An 18,555-nucleotide genomic window follows, 5' to 3' on the forward strand; every position below is an offset into this window, starting at 1 on the left:
GTTGATTTTCCAAAAACACTTGAAGACAATAATGCATGCTTGAAAACTCTTAAGAGTTACTCTGACAGTAACTGTGTATAAACATAAATTCTTGGAATACCTTGAAGTAAACTGTGCTTGAATACAGAGCTGTTAAGAATATTTTTAAGGCGACAATGCATGTTTCAAAACTGGATAACCTAACAGCACCCATGTATGAATTAATTAAAACTTCTAGGACTACATTGAAGTAAACCATGCATGAACATAAAACCTTGAAGAATATTTTGAAAGCAACTAAGCATGCATAAAGATTCTTAAAAAAATAGTCTGAAGGAAACAATAAATGGAAAATTTTATGAATATTTTGAAAGCTGTCAGTTATCAAGGAAACAGTTATGAATATTTTGAAGTAAATCATGAATGAATACAAAATAATTAAATACTTTGAAAGGAACCAAGCATACAAAAGAAAAAAAGGACTGAAGAAATACTCCAAGGCAACCATGCATGAATGGAAACTTTTAGGAATACTTTTATGACAGACAATCGAATAGGAATATTTTGAAGCAAAATATGTATGAATACAAAGCGTTTAAGAATACTGACTGACTGACTGAAACCATTTATTGTCAGATTAACTTTTTGTTGTACTGACACAGTACTGTCAGTTTAAGAATACTTTGAAGGGAACCCAGCATACATGAACCCCCCCCCCCCCCCCCGACCCCCCTCCCCCCATCCCCCCCCTGCCCCCCGCCGAACCTTTTTTTTGATACTCTATAGGCAGTCATACATGAATAGAAGCATAAGAACTTTGAAGGCACAAATACAGAACTTCTCAGAATACTTTGAAGGCAGCCACACATCAATGAAACAATACTTTGAAGAACATAAATTACTTTGATGGCAGTCATACATGAATAATTTTTATATTAATACAGTATTAAAGGCAACCATAACAAAAAAGAAAGGAAAAAAGCAAGCTGGGACTGCATAAAAGGCAAACAATACATATGTGCTTTAAAAAAAAAAATCTTTTAAAATATTAAGGCAACCGTCCATTAACCATAACAACACTAAAAATTTATCAGAATGCTTTGAAGGCAGTCACATGAAAACAAAGAACAAAATATACTAAATCTGAGCGAAATTATGCATAGATATTTTTAATGGGTAAGTGCAGTATTGTTTCCACAAGAAATTCCACATGAAAATTTTGATAGTGACAGAGGTATTGTCTGTGTGAAAAATTTCATAATAATTTATGTATTCTCAAAAACAAACAAAAAACAACAGAAAACAACAACAACCATTCTTAAAGGTGGAATAAATACTGTTATTCAAAATTTTACAGAAATGGTTGGTTATCACTTAAAAAGTCAACCTTTCATCAAAATGCTGTATACAACACCACCACCACAAACTGGATCTGAGAAGATAAAATGCCCAGGGCTGGGTTACGCAAGCGATCTTTGCAGCACTAAGTTTGCTTGGTGTTAAGGATTTCCCTAAGTCAACTCAAAGACCCAGTACATAGTATATACAGTGCAATGTATACACAGTTCATAATCTTTGAACTGCTCTAATTCCATAGACTTGGTATACAGTTTACCATCTTTGAACTGCTCTGACTCCATAGACTTGGTATACAGTTTACAATCTTTGAACTGCTCTAATTCCATAGACTTAGTACACAGTTTACAATCTTTGAACTGCTCTAATTCCATAGACTTGGTATACAGTTTACAATCTTTGAACTGCTCTAATTCCATACATTTGGGAACATTCTTACTGACAAGCAATTTTCCGCTGCAAAGATCGTGCATGGAACCTGGACCAGTTTCAAAGAGGGAAGAAAAAGCTATGCTTGATTATACATTGGCCTTTGGGATGCAGGTCTGCCACTCAAGATTTTGATGCACAGAGATAGACACAAACTGGAAAAGAAAATCCCATTCAGGTTTGTCTGCATGTACTGTGGAAGACAGGCTATGCATATTAGAAACTACTGTCCAGCTTGAGAAAAAAATAAGATAAAGTAAAACATAACAGATTCCAGCATTGAGCACACACTATTGATTCACGCTTGTTAATAAACCACAGAGCTCCCTCAGATTACAAGACAGTTGCAACTTTCAGCAGCAGACTAGGTGAAGGAACATCGTCCAATCACTGGTATGCACTGAGGCTTGATATAAACCTTGATAAAGTTTATGAAATCGTATTGTCTGACCTGACTATTCTCTTTAATGTAGCCAGGTTATTTAAAATGGCCCATCTAACATTGACCCGTTACTTAATAAAAGTAAAATGGTTAAATCTAATTGTTCAGTGTATTATATCTGATGTTTTGAGTTTGGTCCTTGGAAACTGTTGAAAGTTTCGGCAGAGCAGCACGAACCAACGAATGAGTAGAAAAACGTACAGTGGAGACATGGAAAGTCATTTTGCTGTGTGTGTGTGTGTGTGTGTGTGTGTGTGTGTGTGTGTGTGTGTGTGTGTGTGTGTGTGTGTGTGTGTGTGTGTGTGTGTGTGTGTGTGTGAAATAAACATTTGAACAGATCCACCCCCCCCCTTTTTTTTTTACTTTGAAAAGTTGTCACTGGCAGATAAATTGATTCCCAACTCTTGTTTTCCTCCATTTTCTTTCACCATGCAGTTGTCAGGTGATACTGTTTTGGTTCCAAACTTAAGAGTCTTGTGACTTTGTTTTCATATTAGCAGAATTATTTACGAGCACTGAACAATATTTCAATCATCATGTAGAAAAATGGTGTTTTGTACTTCAATAACCAATGATATCATTCAGAAAAAAAAAAAAACTTTAGCAGACTAGTGCATGAGGTTTTACACTGTATAAGGAGGTAACAAGTTCTTCTGGATCCCCATGTCAGATTCATTAATGGTTGCAAAAACGTAAATGGTCACACACTTTTATCTTGCCTCACATTCATTTTTCAAACCTTATGAAGAAAGACGTTCAGAAAACAATGGAAAGCTAAGCGCAAACTTTGATCTTGCCTTACATTCATTGGTTTTGCAAACCTTATGAAGAAAGACAGCTTCAGAAAACAACGGAAAGCTAAGCGAAGCAAGGCGTACCAACCAGTCTGTCTCATGCTCTTTGTGCAGGGAAGACTTGGTACGACGCTACAGGCATGGTCCCTGACGCGACCTGTCAAACCCACGGCTTTCCCACACACACGGTGACCGCCTGGGGGCCAGAGACAGAAATGCCTTACCAGACAGCCCAAGGATACAATCCTTTAGCCGTAGGGTTCGTGGGGGACAGTCATCAACAGCCCGCGAGGAGCGCGCACGACTACAGACCTCCATACTCGTGCAACCTGTGTGGGAAAGGGTTCATTTTCAAAGAGCATTACGAAGGACATATGAACGTTCACAACAACATCAAAGCATTCAAGTGTCCCTACTGCCCAAGGGAGTATGCTTACAAAACCAGCCTACGCTTGCATATCAATCGTGCTTGTAAGAAAGCCCCGCCCAAGGGCGTGACTTTTGAAGCATCTCTGAAGCATTGATTCGTCAAAGAAGGACAGGAATACACGCCGATCGTTAATACAGTGTCCATGATGCAGAAGCAAACAGTATCTGTGTTGTACCCATTGTAATGAACCTAGTGTAGCGTGGGTAGAATTACTCCACATACATTTACCCCCGGGGGTAAAAGTGAGAGGGAGTGAATCCAGTCTGTTACACCGGCCTGTGTTTGCAGTCAGCTGTTCTTCATGTGCAATATTTAATTGTAAACTGCATGGTATGGCAAGCCTCAAAATCCCAGTTATCTTATTCGTGAATAATAGTTCAGGTAACTAGATTCCTTTTTGTTGTTAACTCACAAGAGTTCAGAGTGATTGATACATTTGAATGAAACAAATCTTTATCGGACAATTAATTCAACACACACACACGCACACACACACACACACACACACACACATTTTGAAGTCATCTCAGCATAGAAGTGTATTTAAAAAAAAAATTTCAAGTATTTTTGGTTAATGCTAATGTTTTTGTTGTTCTTTTATATCAGAATGTGAAGGTGCTGTATTTATTGGCCTTGATCAAAACCGGAAGCAATATTTTACTAATAATTTATGCTATTGGATTTCACCCCCCCCACCCCCTTATACATTAACAAACATGTTTATGCATTCCAAGCCTATGACTTCTCTTTTCATCATTTTCCATATATTTTGGGTATGTAGAAGAGACCGCCACAGCACCCACACATACAGAATTCTCAGGTGAAAAAAGGTCCTCTCGGGGCAGTGAATTCATACCCACTGTGTCTAGGGATCGGCATAGGAAGGACCACTTCATAAAAGCGGATATGTTTTCAAAAAAAATGTTAGAAAATCGAGAGATTATTTAAATCATGAAAGGTGCTTATATGGTCTGCTACTAACTGGCATATCATTGAAGACATTAACGGTTGTTTCAGGCACACGTGCCTCGTGAATATTTATGAGGGAGTGTGTGTGGGGGGTGAGGGGCAGGGAGGGGGGAGGGGGAGCAAAGGGGAATACATTGGAAAACTTGTTTCAGCCAACAAATTACAGCTATTCAATGGTTCATAAACGACTGATGTGATTTTTTTCCCATAGAATGAAGTGTACATGAAAGAAAGCCCATATAACCTGTGAGAGGTGCTCACGGCATTGACTAGTCAGCTTACACCGCTGTTTGTGGAAAATTCAGCATCATTTCTCTATGTACCCACATACTTGCCCCCACCCCACCCCCCACTCCCTAAAAAAATATTTTAAAAAATTTTAAAAAAAGAAAGAAAAAGAAGAAGAAAAAAGTGCAAGTTTCTAAGGGGTCCATTAATATATGCGATCCCTGAAAATCGGTCACAACTTCCGTACCCATTCTTACAGTCTGAAAGGTGAGGAATCTCCATGCGTTGTGCCTTCGTGTGATGAGTTCTTTGTCTCAAACATCTTTCTTTCTTTCCTTCCTTTTTATAGTTCCCATCCGCCCTCCTCTCTGTCTCTGTCTCCCCTCTCCCCCGCCTCTCCCTCTCTCTCATTTTGTCTTTTCTTATTCAGGCATTAAAAAAAAAAAAAATTCACTCTGCATTGTTTAGTTTGTCTCTGACTTACAGTTAGTTAGGAAGTAGAGACTATAATTGTATGTGTCAGGATTTTTTTTTTTTTCGTTATGGATGTGACTTTGCTGATCACGGACTTGCTAAATTAAATATTAATTTGTATTTGTTTTTGATACAGAAAAAGACAGTTCGATCAGTTCTACTGAATTCCTAATTGATTTTACGTCAGATTTGTGCAGTTTCACGATTCCACCCGCTTACAAATGTCTCTTCTTCATATGTTTATCAACGATGTCGATGTCGGGTACAATGATGATAATAATAACATATTGTATGGCGCAAAACCCCCATAGGTGGGCTCTGAGCGCCTCGCATGAAATAGTACATGTACAATAGTGCGTTAAGTGCTCTATACCACACAAAGTGTTAGCGGTGTCTGTAGTTTTTTTTTGTTTAAAAACCAGATGATACTCCTTGCGCGTTATCTGTTTGACAGTAATTACATTTTTTTCCTACTGAGACACAAGAGATTTGTTGCCCTCAACTAAATGAAGATTATTATTTTCTTCTTGTTATTCTGGTGATATCCAGAATTAATTTACTGATGGTGGGAACCGCTACTGGGATGGTAGGCGAAGTCATGAAACACATAATCATGGACTGATTATACTGACGAATGTACTTACTGCAAGATTTAAAGTCCACACATATCCATGTACACCTTTTCACAGTTTTAGTTTCATGGAGGTATCAGAGTGTGTGGCTAGATCCATTACGTAACACCAACTGTACTGTTTGAAAAAACAAACAAACGAACAAACAAAAAACAACACACACGCGCGCACACACACGCACGCATGCACGCACCTCCACCCGCCCGCACGCACACACATACACACACACACACACAAAAAAAGAGCAACAGATACATTACCATCGCATAAACCCAACACGCTGATCGAGGGGTAAAAAAGCAACAAAAAAAAGTACGACCTTGATGGGACTCGAACCCACAATCTTCGGCTCCGGAGGCCGACGCCTTATCCATTAGGCCACAAGGCCTTCTTGCGATAATAGCAGTAATTTATGTAGCCAAATATTCTACACACATTTTGACATTCAACTGAGCAGATCGTTTAAAAACAACAACAACCTATTATAATACGAACATTCATACGATTTTGTGTGTGCATGGAGATATGTTTCTGTTTTTGTTATCTGTGTTCAGTGAATAGTGCAATGATGTATGGTTGTTATTTTGATGCGTTCCTCGATGTCGTGTCAGATTTTGATTGATATCACACTGAAACGTGTTCTGTAAAATAGCTTCGAGTAAACCTTTGTTTAATCCATACTGATTGTGAGCATTTTGGTGCTTTCGGAGATACGATGACTCAGAACTCATAACTCAAAACGTTTTTTATTCAAGGATTAAGATTTTAGGCATGGCACGTTCTTCCAATCTATCCTTGCTAATCTACATCATTTACAATATCACACACACACACACACACACACACACACACACACACACACACACACACACACACACACACACACACACACACACACACACACACACACACACACACACACATATATTCAATGAACAGGGGAGAAAGTGAGAATTAAAAAAAAAAAGTCCTGCAGAAAGAATATGATAAAGAACAGACGCACGCGCACGCACACACACACACACACACACACACACACACACACACACACAGATTAACAGATGGACGAGAGAGAGCGAGAGAGGGTGGGGCGGGAGACTACTACTATCACGAATATCACTTATACAACAGCTGTTGTCACCTTCATGATGGAATGAAATGAATAAATTCATGCATGCACATAAAATAGAAGAAAACGAAAGAAATGCAAACAAGCAAACAAAACAAAGTGAATGAAAAGAAAATCGGAAAGAATAAGAACACGACCAAAACAAGAACAAGGAGAAACAATAAAAACGGATCCAATAAGTTAGACATATAAATGCCCTCATTGTTACTGCCAACGGACGCTTCCATATCCGAGTCATTTATGGTGGGAAGGATTGAGAGAGAGAGAGAGAGAGAGAGAGAAAATGAAACACGAGCAAATAATGCCGCGCGCGCGCGCGCGCGCACACACACACACACACACACACACACACACACACACACACACACACACACACACACACACACACACACACACACACACACACACACACACACACATCATTTCCACCACAATTGAAACTATTTCTTGTGCGAAAGACTTACTGCTGGATCAGGAAAATGTGTGTTGTTCAAAACAGATTATCGATGCTGTGTTGTAGAGTTCTCACAGAGAAAAGGCGGAGGACAAAATAATGCTAGAAGTCTCTTCTTTTGTGGGCAGTAGCAGTTTGAACTCCTCAATGGTTTTATAAAGTTGGAAACTTTCCTTATGTGTTTGAAAACATGATCCAGTTGTCAACTTAAATTTTCATCGGTAAAAAGAATAGCAATTTCTAAAGATAATGGCTATTTCTGAAAGGAATGGCTACATTTGACTGCTCAGCTTATATCACAGATTTACATGAGTTTACAGCCGGGCCAGTGAGAGTTGTATGATCAATGGTTTCTCTATTGCAATAGGAAGTCATTTACAGCTTAGTCTTTTGTAAAGAACTATGACTATCAAACTAGGAGGTAAGACTGCGCTGGCCTTGGGAGCAAGCTGGCCTTTGGGAACCATCCCAACGCCGACTGTCCTAAAACCCTCTTGGCCGAGAGAGTGGGGATGTAACTTGGGCAAGACATTCTCCACTATAATAGTCGGGACAGCAATTGCCCCTCCTGCTGTTCTGATGGTAAAAGTCGGACACAACTGCCTATCATACATGCATATATATATACGTTCCATGGACAGGAAAACGATTTAGGGAAGACCCAGGCTTTGACACACAACCGACAGACATGGAAGAATCTGGTGGATAACTAGTTCTTTTGTACGGCGCCCCAATGACTCTTCACGAATTTGAGGGGGAAGAAGAAGAAGAAGATAGCTGTTCCAAACGTTGCCTCATCTACACATCGATGTTTTGTTGTTTGTTGTTGTTGTTGTTGCTTTTTTAGGTGGGGGGTTAGGGGATCTGATGAGAGGCTGGTTGTGCTGGAAACGTGGACATTGTTCAATTAAGGCAGTCCCAGCCCAGTGAGCCGCGCAGAAAGAAAAATCACTGTTAAAATGTGTAGACTAGAGGTATGTGTTATCGTATATTTTTAGCATGAAATCCAGTTGAAAAAAAAAAGTCACGAGAAATGTGTTTTAAATACTCATGAGAGGGTGCTTTATCGTTACACTACAGAGCACTCGTTGTTTTATAGCTGCTACTTTGCCCTTCTCCACTGCAGTTGTGATTGAAGGACGCAGACCGTGCCTTGCCAATTCCTCCAGGTTCTCACTCGCTGTAATTCACTGGCACTGAATGAAGAAGTTGCAAGAAACGGCCCACTCGCTGTCATGAACTGTGAACAGTGCAGTACTCTGGAGCAGAACAGGTGTTTCTTTTCGTGTGTGTGTGTGTGTGTGTGTGTGTGAGCGCGCGCATGTGCGTGTGTGGACGTGCTTATGCGTTTGCTCAAATGCGCATAAGTATGTTAATGTGTATATAGGTGTATGCAAGTGTAGGTGTGTTGTGGGGGTTTCAACCATGAGTGTGGAAATGCATCATGTATGTGTGTGTGCGTGCGTGCGTGCGCGCGTGTGTGTGTGTGTGTGTGTGTGTGTGTGCATACAGCTTTGAAAACGATCACGATGCACAGTTTCTCTATGTTGCTGTTTTAAGTCTGAAAGCACGTTACCTGCATGATCATACAAGTTCGTTTATTCACTGTTCTTCATCTGCCCATCATGCTGAATTCACTTTAATCTGCAATATAAAAAAAAGAAGAAAGTAAATGAATTAATAAATGAACAAATAAATAATCATGATAAATAAATAAACTGATTAATAAACACTAGCATCACCGTTGATTCCAGTGTGCTTCCAATTCCAGGACATCATCACGGTTCAGCAACGCCAGAAACGGCAGCGTCCTTCTCCCCGGAAAGCTTGTACCCCCCTTCCGCCCACGACTTTCACCGCCTCCCGTCCCTCCCTCAGTACGATTTCAGTGCCAACACAAACGTCTATGACGCTGCAGCCTGGATGAAGGTGAACCCCCACGCAGACGACTTCCGCCATGAGGACGGTTCGCCGAGACCACGCTCCATCCTGTTGTGTGGGTTGTGCGACAAGTCGTTCACTTCCGCCAGCGGACTGTCCAGACACAAGCGGTGTGTTCACTCCACCCGGCGTCTCCCCTACGTCTGTGACATCTGCGGGAAGGGCTTCCACGACAAAGAGGCCCACGAGGGACACGTCAACATGCACAACAACATCAGGGCCTACAAGTGCGGCGGCTGCTACAAGCGGTTCATGTACAAGACGAGCCTCTACCACCACGTCCGTAACAGCCCTGAGTGTAGAAGTGAAAGCTTTCAAGCTCACAGCGAGGGGAGCGGAACAGTGTGAGGGGTGTGTTGATGTGATAAGTAACTCCAGGGAGAGCAGGACAGAACAAGGTCTTCAGGAAAGAAGCCTCCATCAGTCAAGTATTTCCGCCCTGAACTCCTTACACTCTAAGGTGTAGATTGATGATTTATTGGCTTAGCCTTACACACGTTGTTCACAGCCCGGGGCCTTGGGTAGGAGTGTTGTGGTGGAGACTGTTATTGTGAAGGAAGTGGATGAGTTTCTTCTCTCGTTGTTTTTTTGTTTGTTTTGTTTTTATTTTTTTGTGTTTATTATAGGAAACCATCCTCATCAATCATGCTGAAGGTTCTCCTGCACTTCGGGGGATAGCTAAATCTTGGTCCGGTGTGGAAAAAGAGAAACAATATATATATATATATATATATATATATATATATATATATATATATATATATATAAAACAGAAGTAAAAAAAAAAAGAAAAGAAAGGAGAACGTCTCTTATTGCTACTTGATTAAATATTTTCATCTCCTTGGTTTCATGTTAAAAAACAACTGCTCAGTTTTAACCCCACTGAAAAATTTTAAAAAGTACAAAATGGTTTATGTGTTTTTGTGGTCTTCTGTTACACTTCTATCCTCACAGTGTGATTTAATACGAATAAAATGCGTTTGCGATTTTGTATCAGTGATAATATTCAACATATTTTGTCTGTTTTGGGGGTGTGTGGATGGGTGGATTTGTGTGTATTCATATGTAACATATTATATTTGTGGGTCATGATGAAGTACAACCTGCATTTTTTCCGTGTGGAAGTTTATTAAGTGATAGATGTTACGTTTTTCTGCTTCCCTGTTGAATGAAAAACTGTGTTTAATATAGAATAACATGTGATGTAAAACTTATATCGTCTGTTATAACATATTTTTTCTTCAACGCGGGCTCAGATAGAAAAAAAGTGGCAATAGGAATACCCTTTGGGAGGATGGGGGTGGTGGAGTGATGGGATGTGGTTTGGGTTTGGAGAGTAATGAATGTTCACATGGATATAGGTCTTTTATTTGAAGGGCCATAAGCTGGATTTGAATCGGGTACATTCATAGTTCTTTGTCCGGTTTGAGGGTGGATCTGTAGCTGATTGTATGGTTATTCATGCCCGCCAGTAATTGCCATTTGCTCACATGTCGCATTGTTGATTTTGTAGTTGTTTGCATTTTCAGTGGAAACTTAAGTCAGGATATTTTTTTAAAAAATACTCAAGTGAGAGTGAGTGTTCCTGTGTCTGAACGATTTGAAACACAGTAAGATTATTCATTTGTAATCAAGTAAACAGGCGTTCTCACAGAGTTATAAACACACGTTGACATGGATGTCCATGAGATCATTCCCACACTGTGTCCACAGTTACTCCGTTTATCTAAGTGCACACAGACACACACACACACACACACACACACACACACACACACACACACACACACACACACACACACACACACACTATTCGACATTTACTATCGATATAAATTTCACGCACGCATACATGCACGCACAGTCACAGAGGAACATACAGTTTCATTTGTTATTCGTCTTCATTCCATTCCCATTGTTGTTGTTGTTATTACGTGTGACTGCAGCCATATCATATAGAATTGTTACATCTGTGTAAGTTCACATGCTGGTGTTTGCTGTTCTCCAGTCATTGTTGTAATTATTGTGTGTGAATGAGATAGCGTTCGTGTGTGTGCGCGCTTTCGGAAGTGCGCGCTTGCATGCAGACAGGCACTCATGTGTGATCTCTGTGCCTGTTCATGTTGCGTGACATGCTCTACGTGTACTTTTTCTTTCTAAAGAATTCGATGCCTGTGTTACTCTTTGCTTGAGCAGTTGAAACAGATGACATTGTAGATTCAGAATCACACTGGCACATAAGATATGCCATTGATTCTGAATCACTTTGACACATTAGAACATTGCACAGTATAGATATATGTTCAGCTGTCAACGCTCTCACGCAAAGCTTGTTCAGATGAACATTGTCGTCACCATTATGTCGCTCACCCACCCATGAAGCAAAGTTACGCAGCAGGTGGGAATCAACCCCAATCCAACACAGCAACTTCACCCCCCTCCCAATGCCCCCTCTTCCTCCTCCCTCCCCGCCACCCCATGCTCACCTCCTCCCTTCTACAACGGCTCCTTCAATCTGCCTACGTTAACCTCACTTCCATATCATCCCTTGTTCTGCTTCTGGGATGGATGGTTGTGTTTGACGTGGCTGAATTTTTTTTAATTCAGTTGGTCAGGACCCTGTGCTGGACTATAGGCAACGGCAGTATCCACAATAGTTCCTCTCAAGACGGAATGAGTATGGTTCACAGCAAGGCGTGGACGTTCACTCCGTCAGTCACACAGAGGAGTGGAGGGGAAGAAATGTTGATGTTGCCTGACCAACAACGTCAAATGATGGGGACCCGTCCTTTTCACGTCAAACATAACCCGCGGATGGTCATTACGTTTTAACTCACTCAGTACGGCCAGGGTTTTTCTCTCTCTCTTTCTTTCCTTCTTCTACGCCCTCCATCCACCCCGCAAGGCCCCCCACACCCCCCACCCCGGCCCCCAACCACCACAAGGATGCCATTTGATGTCAAGTGAGTGTGTCTTACTGGCCCCTTAGCGTTCATCGTCAGAGACTGTATTCTTTGTCTTCATCCATCTCTTCGGTGTGAGAACATACCGTTTGGAAGTTTCCATTGTTGTCAGCAGCGGTAAAACATAACGGCATCGGCCTGTTTTGTCGTTCGTACAGAGAGAGTTAATAGGGATGGTGCAATGCTAGATGGAGTTTTGAGAATCATGGGGAATGGAAGTGGAGGGAAGGTGTAGGAAGAAGACAGTAAGTGGGGGTGTTGGGGGGCAGAGAGAGAGGGGTGAGGTGGGGTTTGGTCTTAGTGTTGAAGCTAGGTGGGCTGCTTAAGGGTAGCATTCGTTTTTGACGGTGAGCAAAAATACGATTTGGATCCTTATATATATGTACCGGTAACCCCCTCCCTCTTCTCCCACAGCACTGTCCCCCTCCCCCTCCCCGCTTTTTACTGGTCGACATGTTTATGACCCAGAGGTGGCATTTCACGACGAATATATATATATATTTTCCTCCAGATTATTGTAATTTGCGTGTGTCTGTTTGTTACACAATGATTACTGGGTCACCTATCATGTATCGTTATACTATATACCTCATATGAATGATATATCACAACAACCTTCTTCTTAAAATGTTTATCTCGCTGTCTAGAATTTTTGGTAGTTTATATCATGTATCGTTATACTATATACCTCATATGAATGATATATCACAGCAACTTTCTTCTTAAAATGTTAATCTCGCTGTCTAGAATTTTTGGTAGTTTATTTTTGTACATTCTTATACAATGTGTGTGTGTGTGTGTGTGTGTGTGTGTGTGCGTGCGTGAGAGAGAGAGAGAGAGAGAGAGAGAGAGATTATTTCTTTCTGTTTTCTTTTATACTTGCATGTACACTTCAGCGTATATGTGTCGAAAATGTATCCTAATGAAATACGAATAAAGATGAAACCAAAGAACAATGAAGTATTCTGTTTCCCATTCTCAAGCCTCTCAATCAAACAAACATCGGCATATTCATTTACCTGTCTCCCTCGTATCAATCACACATGCCCACCGTTGCTCATAGTTTGCTGCTTCGGAGTAATATGTGTTTGTTATTGATTCATCATTTCAACTGCTGTCTTTTTTCCCCCTTGCCTTTATCTTCCTTGTGCTCACTTCTGCCTTCCAAACCAAACCTCAATATAATCTGTTTTCTACAAATTTTCCTGCCCATTTTGACCTGCATTTCACGGACACAAAAACGGTCACATTTATTAAAACAACAAAAACAATAACAACGACATCAACTAAGGGGAAAAAAATCCCACTTGATGAAACTGTTCAACGAGAGATTGTTTCATACGAACACTTTAAATCGTCGATGAAATTTGAAATTTCATATTTTCGGTCAAAGCAAATGTAACGAGATGAGGAAACTGAAACACATTTATTCATTGGGATGGGCGTGAAGGAGAAGGGAAAGGGTTAAAGCGCTTAGATTTGTCTCTGCACAAGATTTAGCGCTATATAAATACTATCATTATTATTATTATTTAATAAATTCGACAGCAGAGGCAATAACCAGTCGCTGAGGAGCACGACAGACGTGCATGTATGCATGATATAGCATCACATTACATTCATTATGTATGACCTAGACTTAAAAAAAATAAGATAAAGTTTTTAGCACTTACATTATTCACACACACACACACACACACTCTCTCTCTCTGTGTATATTTGTTATATTTTCCCTTTTCATGAGGGCAGGATGAAAGCAAGCATTTGTGCTTCTTCCAGTTTTCCCTCAATAAAAAAGATTAGTTCGTTCGTTTATTCATTCTCTCTCTCTCTCTCTCTCTCTCTCTCTCTCTCTCTCTCTCTCTCTCTCTCTCTCTCTCTCTCTCTCTCTCTGTCTGTCTCCAGTCAAGGTATACGGATAATAATTATAGTCATCCGAAAACCTAGAACTGACCTCTTTAAAACTAGCCTTGTTTACTTAGGAGGGACACTTTGGTAACTCTTTACCTTCGATTATCAAAAATGAAAGTTGTATTTCTTCCTTTAAATCAGCTTACAAAACATTTCTATTCCAGGAAATAAAAAATTCAATGTAGACAACTTGTTGATTATCTTGTTAGATGCTTTGTTCATTTCTTTTTTCACGTTGACCATTGTTATTGGAGACACCCACCCACCCCACCCCGCCAAAAAAAGAAAGTCATTGGTATATCATCATGGATTTTAATATCTTTGATTATCATCATATTTACGACTGAATGTTGAAATCTAAGGCTTTCACTTTGTGCATGGGGTTGGAGGGAATGAGACTGGGGTAGGGGTGGGGATAGAGAGTTCTTTAGTTTGTCGCTTTGTAGTTGTCTTTTTTCATAAGTTTCTCATGTGATTTTCAGTGAAACTTGTCGTTGATATCTTTCTTGTTAACAATTCTGTGTTCATGTGTTCTTTTATGTAGCCCTACCCTCCACATCCCTCTTTTTTCGTTTCTTTTATACCCCAGGGATGGGTGGAAAAAGGGACATGTTTTGCTTATCTCATTAACCTGATAAAATAAAATTTCGTTTCGTTTCGTTTCGTGTCCATCACTCACGTCTTGTATCCCCCTCTCACAGAAGTAGGAAGATGCAGCCTAACTCGTATCGAAACCCTTCCTCCTTCTGTTTTCAGAACGTTTCTGGCGACCGCCCACCTCCAGCCAGACGCGCTCCACCCACCACACCACCACCACCACCCGCCATCAACCCCCCTCCCACTCCCCTCACCTCCCGCAGTGGTCGCGGAACACGTTCCACGAACACGTACCCAACTCAGCAACAGCAGAACCCGAGGACGTCAAGCCGCCCATAGAAGACCCTCAAACGATGGGCGATCCTTACGAACAAGGCTACCTTCCGTCCGACGTCGCCCACTATGGAGACGCCGTCCCTCCTACCCTTCAAGGAGGGCCTGCAGAGTACCAAGACCACTACCTCTACTCCTCCACCTCCTCCTCCACCTCCACCATCTCCCGCCAAAGGCAGTCGCGCACGTGCCCGATCTGCGGCAAGTGGTTCGATCGGTGGGAGTACTTTCAGGACCACGTGAACATGCACAACAAGGTCAAGGCCCACAAGTGCGACAACTGTGCCAGCGCCTTCACCTACAAGCGGAACCTGTGGCAGCACGTGCGCCACGGCGTCTGTTTCCGACAGAAACAGTGACCATGATGTGTGTGTGTGTGTGTGTGTGTGTGTGTGTGTGTGTGTGTGTGTGTGTGTGTGTGTGTGTGTGTGTGAAGTGAGCGAGCGACGCATTGGGTTTTTTTTTTCTGTCATTGACAAACGAGTGAATAAATAAACCAAAGCAAGTAATCAATCATTCAGCCTAACAGCCATGATTATATTAATATACAAACCAAAGCAATCAAGCAATCAAACTGTTATGAATAATAGAATAAATAAACAGACGGGCGCAATAGCCGAGTGGTTAAAGCGTTGGACTTTCAATCTTAGGGATCACGGGTTCAAATCTCGGTAACAGCTCCTGATGGGTAAAAGGTGGAGATATTTCCAATCTCCCAGGTCAACATATGTGCAGACCTGCATGTGCCTGGACCCCCTTCGTGTGTATACGCAAGCGTAAGATCAAATACGCGCGTTAAAGATCCTGTAATACATTTCAGCGTTGGGTGGGTTATGGAAACAAGAACATACCCAGCATGCACACCCCCGAAAACGGAGTATGGCTGCCTACATGGCGGGGTAAAAACGGCCATACACGTAAAAGCCCATTTGTGTACATACGAGTGAACGTGAGAGTTGCAGCTCACGAACAAGAAGAGAAGAAGGAGAAATAAAACAAATCAATAAATCAATATAACTGCCATCAGCAAAAGAAAAAAAAAAAAATCAAACCAATTGATCAGTCATTTAGTAAATGTATCATCTGTCAGCCAGATAAAGCAAAGATGATGTAGACTTCTGAAAGCTTTTCATTTATTTATCATTATTATTTTTAAATATTACTAGAAAGCATATTGGAGGGGTGGGGGATACAAAATATTCACAAATAATCGAAATAGTATGTCAAATGTCTGTGTGTCCAGTGTGTGCCCACGCGTGTATATTTGTTCACACGTTTGGGGGTGGGGGGGGGGGGGGGGGGGGGGGTGGAGAGAATGAGAGACAGAGACAGAGGACTTATTAGCTTGCCATTGGTTCACACACTAATTATGTTTTCTTATGTACGTGACTGGTATGTTGGAAGACACTTGTGTGGCACTTGTATGTTGGAAGACACTTGTGTGGCACTTGTATGTTGGAAGACACTTGTGTGGTACTTGTATGTTGGGAGACACTTCACTTCACAAGTGAAACATTATCCCATACGTGGCCTCCATAACCACGTTAGATGGACAAGTTGTGTGTTGAGTTATATGCCAAAATAACGTCATTTTAGGCCCGTAGCGTTCAGATATTATTTACGTTGTAAGTGAGGATGAACCACAATCTCATGATGGATATTAAAAAAAAAAAAAAAAAATCTTAAACACGAAACAGCTTTTCAGCATTTTATTTCCAAATAGAATTGAATTTCTCTCTCTCTCTCTCTCTCTCTCTCTCTCTCTCTCTCTCTCTCTCTCTCTCTATATATATATATATATATTTACATTATATGTATCTTGTGTGTGTGTGTGTGTGTGTGTGTGTGTGGCGTTGCAATTTGGCGACGCGTTGTCCCCGATTTTGTATTTGTATTTCTCTTTTTATGTCACAACAGATTTCTCTGTGTGAAATTCGGGCTGCTCTCCCCACGGAGAGCGCGTCGCTACACTGAGAGCGCCACCCATTGAAAAAAAAATTTTCCTGCATGCAGTTTTTTTGTTTTTTTTCCTATCGAAGTGGATTTTTCCACAGATTTTTGCCAGGAACAACCCTTTTGTTGCCGTGGGTTCTTTTATGTACGCTAAAATTGATCGGAAATGTTTTCTTAGTACATTACAGTGCAGAAGGTTAACCAGTCTAATATATAAACTTCGATTGCTGGGATGCTACAAAAACAAAATGTACTTCCAAAGTGACTTGCATTTGTGGAATGAAATTACCTCCATGCATATCATAATACGTGCGCTGTAAACGCTTTTACCTCACTCATTTGCCTAATCTTCAGTTCCATTTGCTTCCAATGGAAACGTTTTATATGACAATCAATTAACTAATTTTTAAAATGGTTCAGAATTTAATTAGAAGCTATATTGGTTCTATGTTGTAATTTTACTGGTTGAGTAGTTAAGTAGTTTTATTTCATTCTTACTTTTTTGTGATGCAAATTGAGGAGAAAAGAATAAGAAAAGTAGTGATGACATGAGGCATGGGAGGAGTTGGGTGGGGAAGGGGGTGGGTTTTCGTCCAAAATCACAATCATGGTTTGACGTTAAACAAAAGAACGAACGAACATACTGCATGAGTTGACCTAAAATCCAGGAATTGAAATGCTCTTTTTGGAGAACGCAGTAACGCTATCGCAAGACCGGATATTATATACACAACTCATGCAGTGTGTGTGTGTGTGTGTGTGTGTGTGTGTGTTTGTGTGCCATTTGTCACATAGCAGACAGCGCGGAGGATAAAAATAGCACCAGGGACGGTCGCTGGTTCCTATAATCAAGACGTTTTTACGCTGACTCAGACACACTCTCACGCGGGACATAACTTTTCTTTCTTTTTTTTTCTTTTTTTTTTCCCGCCCGAGATCTCGATCTGCGTGTTTACCACGAATCGTCGTCGCACCTTATTCGACGGTTCGTGAAAAAGAAATTATATTGGCCCCCCCCCCCCCCTTTTTTTTTTTTTTTGGCTCGTTCGTGCGCGGGAGTTAGGGGATTATTATAATTTTTTTGTTGTTGGTTATATATATATATTTTAAAATTATTATTATTATATTTTTTAAGAGGAATATGTGCGGGGAAGTCACACACAGAGATGGTGGTGTGTGTGTGTGTGGGGGGGGGGGGGGGGGGGGGGGGGGGTAGGGGGGGTGCTGGAGGGGGGGGGGGAGGGGAGTAGTTTTTCCGTTTTGTTGTTCGTTGTTTTGACTTCACAGTGAAATCACACAAGTGCATCAACTGAAGACACTTACATAAAGAATGAGTGATCACACACACACACACACACACACACACATACACACACATTTTGGTTTCCCTCGATTTAAAAAAAAACCAACAAACTTTTTTGTTGTTGCCAAATTACATAATATGAAGCTAAAAGTGCGGAGTTTAAATACTGATTATATATCTACTCTCACCACACACACACACACACACACACAGTGACGCAGTCTGCCATCAACCAACC

At 40.9% G+C, this 18,555-nt stretch overlaps 1 protein-coding gene and 1 non-coding gene across 2 annotated transcripts in view; one reads left to right on the forward strand and one right to left on the reverse strand.

Annotated features, from left to right (window-relative positions):
• The window catches only part of LOC143293559 (uncharacterized), a 46,896-nt gene extending 31,444 nt beyond the window's left edge, over window positions 1–15,452 (forward strand). The window contains exon 4 of the mRNA XM_076604526.1: window positions 14,888–15,452. Within this exon, the coding sequence (XP_076460641.1) occupies window positions 14,888–15,420 (533 nt within the window). The 3' untranslated portion in view covers window positions 15,421–15,452. The remainder of the gene's footprint in view (window positions 1–14,887) is intronic.
• Window positions 6,049–6,121, reverse strand: Trnar-ccg (transfer RNA arginine (anticodon CCG)). Its single transcript has one exon. It is a non-coding gene; the product is annotated as a tRNA-Arg (tRNA).
• Window positions 15,453–18,555: the final 3,103 nt, after the last annotated feature.

The sequence above is a fragment of the Babylonia areolata genome, chromosome 19 (assembly GCF_041734735.1).
Source record: "Babylonia areolata isolate BAREFJ2019XMU chromosome 19, ASM4173473v1, whole genome shotgun sequence".
Lineage (NCBI taxonomy): Eukaryota > Metazoa > Mollusca > Gastropoda > Neogastropoda > Buccinidae > Babylonia > Babylonia areolata.